Source organism: Carcharhinus amblyrhynchos, chromosome 10 (genome assembly GCF_965287045.1).
Source record: "Carcharhinus amblyrhynchos chromosome 10, sCarAmb.v2.hapA, whole genome shotgun sequence".
NCBI classification, from domain to species: domain Eukaryota; kingdom Metazoa; phylum Chordata; class Chondrichthyes; order Carcharhiniformes; family Carcharhinidae; genus Carcharhinus; species Carcharhinus amblyrhynchos.
Window position 1 is genome coordinate 67737862 of NC_137333.1, and position 10286 is coordinate 67748147.

Consider the following 10286-nt stretch of genomic DNA (forward strand, 5'->3'; position numbering starts at 1 on the left):
GGGTTACTAAAGTAGTTTTTCTGATTAGAGTTTGGAAATGTCTCCAAATTGACTTCTCTTGGCTCCTCTCAAGGAAGTGTTAAGAATTCAGCTGATGGTAAACATTGGGTTATTCCAAATCCCAGAAGGGAAACTTAAAACAACTGGCCTCAGATTTATTTTGCAATTTGCTATAATGTGAAGGAGGGTCTGAAATCCAGAGAATGATGTTCCAAACATTTTGTGACAATTTTAAATAAAATAGGTTTATTAAAAACAATAAAATAGGCAAAAATAAAATCTCTGTTCACAGCAGTGGGACTGGAGAATCCCAGCTGCAGATGAAGTCAGGAAATTCTCGCCTTTAGTTTCTGTTCCCCATTCTTACCGGTTTGCCTTGGGTAAACCTCTATTTGCAGTGTTGCTCAGCTCATCAATATATCAAAAGTTTAAAGTTTATTTATTAGTCACAGGTAAGGCTTACATTAACACTGCAATGAAGTTACTGTGAAATTCCCCTAGTCACCACAATCCGGCGCCTGCTTGGGTCAATGCACCTAACCAGCACATCTTGCAGAATGCTGGGGGGAAAACAGAGCACCCGGAGGAAACTCCAACATACTGTGACCAAGAATCGAACCCGAATCACTGGCACTGTGAAGCAGCAGTGCTAATCACTGTGCTACCGTGCCCCCCATCTGTGCTACCGTGCCCCCCATCTGTGCTACCGTGCCCCTCATCTGTGCTACCGTGCCACCCATACACTAAGAACACTAATTCATTGGCATAACCAAACTGTCCCTGCCTTTAAGCAGCTTACATTTTCCAATAGTTTGTTAAAATATATAACCAGCAGAGAATGTTCCAATTTATTGAATTTGCTGGATATTTTCACATCATCACTATTTCCCTGACAATATTATTTCATTTTAAAAAGAAAGCAGACTGGACTTATTTATTTTGTACTTTTTGATATTTATATATTTAATTCAATAATGAATAGTTGGTGTTTTGACATTTGACAGATAATGGCATAGTTGAATAGATAACTACTTGGTTAATTAGTGGAAATGGAAAAATCAAATATTTTCTATGGAGAAGACAAGCTGAGAGGAGCTTTAATGGAGATATTCAAAATCATGAGAGTCTAAAACGTTTATTTATTACTTGTATGTAGACTTACATTAACACTGCAATAAAGTTATTGTGAAAATCCTTTAGACAGAGTAGATAAGGAGCTACTCTTGCCAGTCATGAAAGGATTAGGAATGAAAGGGCACAGAGTTAAGGTAATTGATAAAAGGTGCAGAACTGACATGAGGAAAAGTTTTTTCATGCATCAATTGGTTAAGGTCTGGAATGCCCACCCTGAGAGAATGGTGGAGTAGGTTCAATCGAGTTGAAAAGGAATATTATACAGGGTGTAAAGAAAGAGGTTTTTAATATTTTTGGGCTTTTATTGTATTTTACTGTGAAATAGGGTGTGTGTGTATTATATGTATGTATGTATAGCTGAGGACAATGAAATCGAGATGTGAAAGCAAAAATAGAGATGCTGAAATCTTAGGGAGTGGCAATGTGAGACCTCCAGGAATGTGGCTATGAGCTGGGAAAAGAGCTGTGAAGAGATTCCAGCCAATCCAAAAAGTGTCTGTTTTTTCAGAAAACGGGATTTTGTTTTCAAATTTCTTGAATTTCCACAGTAGAGAGGCCATGTGATGCACCAATTTTACTGCAACAGTGGATTTGCCTTGTGGCATTATTAATTGTTTTATTTGATTTGATTTGATTTGATTTATTATTGTCACGTATTAGTATCCAATGAAAAGTACAGTTTCTTGCGCACTACACAGACAAAGCATATCGCTCATAGAGAAGTAAAGGAGAGGGTACAGAATGTAGTGTTACAGTCATAGCCAGGGTGTAGGGAAAGATCAACTTAAGGTGAAGTTGGTCCATTCAAACATCTGATGGCAACAGAAGAAGCTGTTCTTGAATCAGTTGGTAGGTGTTCTCAGACTTTTGTATCTTTTATTTTCTTGCTTTAATAAATGATTAATTTAATGTCTAAAATCCCAAAAGTGTTACTGAAATTTGTGGTTTCTGAGTCCAGCAAACTAATCTACTCATCATCAAAATACAAAAAGAAAAGGGTTGTGATATGCAGACTAAGCTTTCCTTTGGGATTTGGTTTGCTCAGAAATTAACATCTGTTTGGTCAAAACACAGGGTTATGGAGAGAAGGCAGGAGAATGACACTAAGTGAATTGCTCATTTGGACAGTCAATGTAGATACAACAGGCTGAATGACATCCTTCTGAACAATTCTATGATTCTGTGAATGAATCTTTCAAGAATTTATTTCCTATGTGTATAATTATTTTATTTCTGATTTTAAAGGCAACTGTGTTATGGTTCAGGTCAGAAACTCCACAGCGTTTTATGAAGCCTGTCTGGATCATAAGCTTTGCATCTTGATTTTGGCTAGGATAAGTATGATATGTTTCCTGTCAGATATGATTCAAATAACCCATTAGAGAGCTTTTATCAAACAAAGTTTATTTAAGAATATAGTTAACATGTATGGAAAGAAAATCAGCAATACCTTTTATCAATTACAAATAAAAACAAAACAACCACAATAGTGTATAATTCTTAACAAATATATTTAAGGTGTTCCAATCAAAATCAAGCTTCCTTTAGACAAAACTCTTCAAAGGGTTCAACACAGCAATGTGTGCTCACTCAATACTGGAATTGAGTCCTTTGGTTGGATTCTGTCATTTTCTTAATAAACTCAGAACAGTTTGAAGTCAGAACAGCTTCCCAGAACCCCAGAGAGAGAGAGATTCTGATCAAGCCACTATAAGCAGATTCTCTACCCCAGGAAGACAAGACCTTGTTTTCAGATAACCAGCTGAATTTCCAAATAAAACAGGAAGAGAGAGAAACACTTCTTTCATCTTGAGGTCCCTTCTAACAATTAAAACTCAAACTAAACAGCAGCTCAAACTGAAAATAAAAGAACTCCTGTCACCTGACCTGCAGGCCAGTTTTCTGTCCCATCAATGCAATAAACATCCCAGTAAAAATAAACAAACCCCATGTAAGCACCAATAAAAGGACATCGCCAGTCAAATTGGTGCCGTAATGACATCAGCTAAGGCTGCGAACTGAGAAACACTGAAGCTGTGAGAGCTGCAGAGATCATGATTTTTAAAAAAATCTCTTAAAGGTACACTAATATCACACCTCCCCCCTTAAGAAAAAATTAACAATCAACATTCAAAGATGGTTTCATTTTTCAAACACTTTCAGTTTAATACTTCAAGTACACTACAAAAAAAACATACATTTCACCAAAATCAAAACACGTAAACATAATAACAATATAGTTCATTTCAGTTTTTGTTTTCCACCATTGAATACTCCTTTTTATCACATCCATGACAAAGCATCAGCAATCACGTTCTCTCTTCCTACCACATCAAAACAGTTTTAGTTTTAAATTTCTCCAAAAACATCAATGGGTTATGATCGGTATACACAATTGGCTCAGATGAATTACCGGCAACATAAATGTTACAATGTTGCAACGCCAGCACCAAACTCAAGGTCTCTTTTACAATCGTTGAATAATTCTTATTGTGATCATTCCATTTTTTGGAAAAATACCCAACAGGCTGCTCTATTCCTTCATCGTCTTCTTGTAAGAGCAAGACACCTACGCCCACATCACTCGCATCGATAACCACCCAGAATGGTTTTGTATAATTAGGTGTGGCTAACATAGGAGCAGTGCTTAACACAGTCTTCAGGCCATCAAATGCCTGTTGACACTCTGCCATCCATTAAAATTTGCTACGCTTCTTCAGCAAGTCAGTGGAGCAACCACACTGCTAAAATTTGACACAAATTTACAGTAAAAACCACTCAGGCCCAGGAATCTCATTATTTCCCTTCACGTCGACAGTACTGAGAACTCCCCAATAACTTTTGTTTTCACATCCCTTGGGGCCATCTGTCCATGTCCAATTGTATGGCCAAGGAACGTGACTTAAGCTTTTCCAAACTCACTCTTAGCCAGGTTTGCCACCAAACTTGCCTCACAAAGGTTTCAAATGTTCTTTCCACATCTGACTAAAAATCACCAGATCATCTATGTACACCACACAATTGGGTAATTGTGAAATGATCTTATTGGTTAATCATTGAAACATGACTGGGGCATTTTTCATTCCAATGGCATAAGTTTGAATTGGTATAAATCATTTTGTGACATGAAAGCTGAAATCTCCTTCGCCCTTTTGGATAAAGGTACCTGCCAATACCTTTGAGTAAATTCAGTTTGGAGATAAAAGTTGATTGTCTCACATTCTCAATGTATGCCTCCCACAATGGAACATGATCAGAGTCTGATTTTGAAACTGCAATAACTGTCAATAGTCCACATACAATCATTGGGTACCATCCGGTTTTGGTACCATGACTATGGGTGAGCTCACTTGCTGCAACTTACTTCAATTATGTCATTTTTAAGCATACTTTCGATCTCCTTTTGAATCTGTATCAGTTTTACAGAGTTAAGTCTACAAGGGTGTGTTTAATTGAAACAGCATTCCCCATATCTACATTATGTATAACCATTCTAGTACTTCACAACTTATTCCCACATACTTGGCCAGGTGATATTAGTAACTCTTTCAGATCAATTTGATTTTCTTCTGGAAGGTAATTCAATAATTTATCCTAATTTTTAATGTCTTTATTATCTAATTTAATTTGAGGAATGTCAAATTCAGAGTCATTTGGATTCGATTCTTCACTCTGAGTTATAACCAATAAAATCTTTTCCTTCAGCTCTCCATCCCTGTCAAAATACCTTTTAAGCATCTTCACATGACACATTCTGCGAATTTTCCTTCTGTCTGGCGTTCTTATAAAATAATTCACCTCACTCAATTTCCTTTCAATTTGACAAGGCCCACTAAACCTTGCTTTTAAAGATTCACCTACTAATGGTAGCAGCACTAAGACTTTATCCCCACTCACAAAACTACAAACTTTTGATTCCTTATTTGCTTCTTGTTTTATCACATTATGTGCCACTTTTAAATGTTGTTTAGCCAATCCACCTGCTCTACTCAACCTTTCCCTAAAATTTGACATGTAGACTAATAATATAGTCTCAGAATGCTCACTCACCAATTTTCCTTAATCAATTTAAGTGGTCCCCTTAACTCATGATGAAAAATCAATTCAAATAGACTGAATTTGTTTCATTCATATGGTGCGTATTTAATTGCAAAGAGTACAAATGGAATTCCTTTTTCCCAATTCTTGGGATAATCTTGATAATAAGCCCTCAGCATAGTCTTTAAGGTTTGATGCCACCACTCTGTGCTTCTGGACGGCAGGCAATTGATTTAAATTGTTTTATTCCTAAGCTATCCATAACTTCCTTGAATAACTTTGATGTAAAATTTGATTCTTGATTTCTGTGGGTAGTCCATATCTAATAAAAAATTGAATAACTTCTCTACAATTCTTTTAGCTGTAATATTATGTAAAGGAATGGCCTGGAAACTTAGTAGACACATCCATTATAGTCAAAAGATACTGATTCCCACTTTTTATTTTCGGGATGAATCCTAAACAATCAATTAAGATCTTTGTAAAAGGTTCCTCGAACGCTGGAATGGATATTGTGGGTGCTGGTTTTAACACTCCTTGACGTTTCCCTATGACTTGTATGTGTGACATGACCAACAAAATGTAACTACATCTTTATGCAGTCCAGGCTTGCATTTTCCTTACTCCCAAATGACTTTCTACTGGTACCTCATGTGCAACACTTCCTTTCTATGCCTTATCGGCAATCTCACTTGATGAACCTCTGCCCACTTTTCATCTGCCCGAATATATAAAGGTTTCCATTTCCTCATTAAGACATCATTTTTAAGGTAATAACATTCTGGTATACACTCAGATTCCTCTTCCATGTATGCTTTCTGATACAAGTGTTTTATTTTTATATTTTTCTGTTGTAACTCTGACAACTTTCCCAAACTAAAAATATCCACCTCATCCTCCACCTGTTCTTGTTTGTTTCCAATCATCTGATCAAAAATAATTTCTGATAATGACTTTCTTATCTTCACTTTTTGATTTCTCCTCTTGTCTTAACCTGTGATTTTGTGACCTTGTTACTACACAATTAGGAAAAATTCAACGACTCAGTTCTTTGATTCTCCACTGGCTTTTCAACTACAGTTGACATCCCTCCCATCTGTGATCCAGTTATATTGTTAACCAAGATAAACTGTATTCCTGGACAAGATAATTTCTCGATTACCCCTACTATTACTTCACCACTCTTCACTGGGCTCTCCAATCTCATCTTATATAATGAAACACCACTCTTCTCACCCTGAATTCCACATATTAACACCTTTTCTGGCAATACTCCTTCCAAACTACATAATTCCTCATCTCTTACCACCAAAGATTGACTTGTTCCCATATCTCTTAAAATTTCAACTTTTTCACCTACTCCTCCTAGTACACATGAGTAAACTTTACTCACACAAGTAAATTCTTTAAAGAGATCTTGCACCATCTTATCAGCCAACACCTGACCAGGCAGTACATTCTTTTGAACCTCTTTTGCTTCAATTGGGTTTTCCTTTACCACTTCAATAAACTCCACTGGCTTATTCTGTTTTACCACATCAGTCTTCCCCATGCTTTATTTAAACCACCAACACTGCAACTTTGCACAACCTAATTTATTACAGTGAAAATATCTGAGCCTTTTCATTTTCCTTCTACCCTCCTGTCATTCCTTTTTAACCTGAGGTATACTGTCTTTATTATCTCCTACAAGATCTCCTTTACCTTTACCACTCAATGATTTCTCTTTTCTCCAGTTTCTATCCCTCACAGGCTGAAACTGATGTTGGAAACCAAGCATTGATTTGTGAACTAATTCATAATCATCTGCCAGTTCTGCTGCTAACCTGGCAGTTTTAACCCTCTGCTCTTCCACATGAGTTCTCACTATATCAGGAAGTGAATTTTTAAACTCCTCCAAAATAATAATTTCTCTAAGAGCTTCATACGTCTGGTTTATTTTCAAAGCTCTTATCCTCTTATCAAAATTACTTTCATTGTTTCAAATCCGATGTATGTTTGACCAGGTTATTAGATTTCTAAACCATTGTCTGTAGGCTTCTGGCATTAGTTCATACGCACCTAAGATAGATTTTGTTCACCTCATCATACTTCCCAAATATCTCCTCTGATAATAATGCAACGGCCTCACTAGCTCTACCTACCAACTTTGTCTGAATTGGTAATACGCACATGGTCTGTGGCCATTTCATTTGTTCTGCCACTTCCTCAAATGAAATGAAAAAGGCTTCTACATCCTTCTCATCGAACCTTGGCACTGCTTGGACATATTTAAGTAGATCCCCACCAAGCCTTTGACTATGAAGCTTTTGCTCCTTCTTACTATCCTCATCTCTATCCTCAAACTATACTTTTCCCTTCACCTCTGCCAATTTTAACTGACGTTCACTTTTTATTGCTAGTTCTGAAGTTCAAATTCTCACTTTCTTCCTCTTTCCTGTCTTTTTCCCTTTCCCTTGTCTGAAATTCAAGCAGTTTCATTTCTTCTTCTTGTTGTCTTAAAACTGTGTCAATTCTTTTGCTTTTTGTTCCTTCCTTTCTCTCCCTTTACCACGGCAATGGCTTCCCTCTCTTTTGGTTTTTCTGCTGCAATTGCATCCCTTTCTTTGGCATTTGCTCTTCTTTCCCTTTCTTTTATTTCAAATTCAAGCTGCTTTAATTCTTTATCATGTTCAAGCTGTTTCATTTTAATTGAATTCTAGCAATTTCCAATGATTCTGACTGTTTTTCTGGCAATTTTAAATGCTGAGTTATCACCACAATTATCTCTCTTTTCCTTCCAATGTCAGGCAATGTCAACTGCAATGCTTTTACCAATTCCAAAAGTTTTGTTTTTGTGACCTTTTGTCAATCACCTTGTGTGACTGTCTCCTCCCTCAGAAACTTCTGGGCCTCTGAAAGAGCCATTATTCCAAAAAGCACTTCCTATTGAAACCTGAATACAACACCTGAAAAGAAACCTGTTTCAAAGACACATTTCTGTTTTCAAACCTTTACGTGAATTTAAAAGCCTTATTCAAAATTGAAGCATAGTGCCTTTCTGCAATTTTAAAACCATGTGGCCCTTTGGTAACGGAAAAAACAAATAGGGGACATTTACCCTACATATTACATCACAAAAATCATTGCAGAATTTATCAAAGTTCTCACATAGTTTCCACCGACACCTCCAACTGAAATCATTAAAGATTAAACTTTGAACTTTCACAGTTTACAGATCATCAGACACAATAAATCATTGATAAAGGTCCATCTGAGCTTTTCTTCTGAGTTTTAATTTGTTTTATAAGGAAAAGATAAAGACAAAAATTAATAACTAGTTCAACTTCAGGGAAAATGCTATCATTATTTTCTTTACTGTTAAAAGCTATTCGTATAATGAACTGTAGAAAAGTCTAATTTAATCAGTAACTTTTCAGAATTCCATTCTAGTAATCAGATTAGTACGTGGTAATCCATTTATTTGCTGTTCAGGTTGGTGATTTGCTGCAGTGTATCCTGTAGATCTTGCAAACAGCAGCCATGTTGCACCTAAGTTGGAAGGGCTACATGTTGAGAACAGAAACAATCATGCTAATCAGATGGATTTGCTTTGCTGATTTGAATTGGACTTCTTGATAGTTGCTATAGCTGTACCATTCAACCAAGTTGTGAGTATGCCATCACATTCCTGACTTAACATGTAGATGCCGATAAGGCTCTAGGGGTTCAGGAGCCAAGTCCTTTACAGGAAGTCTTTTCTTCCCAACATTAATTTGTTCCTAGAAATTGTGATGTTATGCAAAACAATGTTATGCAAAACAAGTAGAATGATGTTGACCGTCTTATGAGCTAGAAAGCTGTCGACACAAGTAGAAAAGAGGAACAATTTAAAGCAGGTAGATAATATTCCAGATTAAACAGTCAAAGTATAATTATGTTACCATTTTTCACAATAACAAATTAGTTCACTTTTATCAGATGCTTTCTTATGCTTGAAAGACTAATGGCTTCAGTGTTACTGTTCCCACTGAAGAATTTGATATCAAACAGTTAATGTTCAACTTCCAATCGCTTACCATGAGAGACATTCTCTTGCTTTAGTTTTTTCCATCAAATTGGCAAAAAAGTTCTTGGTTTTGCTGCCTCTGTGCGATATTCCCTCCCTGCTCTCCATTGCTCAAGGGGAAGTACATGGAAAACCAAAGAGGAGATCCAAAATAAGAGGGCACAAGAAACGGACCTGTCTCCTTTATTCACACCAACTGATTTCTGAGAAGCTGACTGAATGATTAACCCTCTTAGTGAACAATGAAATAAGATAATGTGTGGGTTCACCCATTTGGCAAAGTTATTGTGGAAGATTAATGGAATGATTAAACAGGCTGATTAGTAATGCGGGGAAAAAAATCAATCTTCGTTGCAGCAATAGTTTTAACAAGAGTGCATCCGTGCCTCGTGATTACATTTTTAAGCAAAAAAATAATAATTTTAGTATGGACTCCCTAATGAGGTCAACTGATAAATATTTGTTGCTCTGCACATTAATGTTAGAAAATTAAATAATTCCTGTACCATTTAGTGAATAAGTTAACCTTCACGCAGGTTTTATGACCTGCAAATATTGGGTGCAATTTATTTGTAATATCTTTTGGAGGGTTGGCTGACATAGAAATCATGTGCTGTGCCATTTACTGCCGGTTTTATGGCAGTTTCACATCGTTATGCAGAGATAAGCTAATTACCTGATTTAATGTTTGCCAGAAAGCCCATGAATATCATGCAGTAAGAGACCACAGTCCCAAAGACAAATACAGTATGGATGCAGATAAACACCAGCACCTTATGTAACCTAAGCAACAAGTATCCTGTCAGAAAAGCTTAATGATTGCTAATGGGGCAAAAAGCTTTGAGCAAAGATCAGTCCTTATATTAAATACATAGATCTCTCAAGCAACCACTGGCAAAAACTTCAAGCCTGATTCAGACAAAATGTATCTACCAGAATCAAGAATTCTGTCATCAATGAGATGTAGATTTTAAAAACAGACCTATCCCTATGGAAAGATCCTCTGCAGACCAATATAAAGAGAGATATAGGATGAAATTTGAAAAGGTATAATAATAACATCAAA

At 36.4% G+C, this 10286-nt stretch overlaps 1 protein-coding gene across 3 annotated transcripts in view; it reads right to left on the bottom strand.

Annotated features, from left to right (window-relative positions):
• LOC145349023 (queuine/queuosine transporter SLC35F2-like) overlaps nucleotides 1–9519 on the bottom strand; it is a 50072-nt gene extending 40553 nt beyond the window's left edge. Inside the window, exon 1 of one of the 3 annotated variants that reach the window (XM_080197252.1) lies at nucleotides 9231–9519. In XM_080197252.1, the coding sequence (XP_080053378.1) occupies nucleotides 9231–9328 (98 nt within the window). In that variant the 5' untranslated portion in view covers nucleotides 9329–9519. The remainder of the gene's footprint in view (nucleotides 1–9230) is intronic. The other 2 variants (XM_080197251.1, XM_080197250.1) reach the window with 2 other exon arrangements.
• Between the last annotated feature and the right edge of the window lie 767 nt (nucleotides 9520–10286).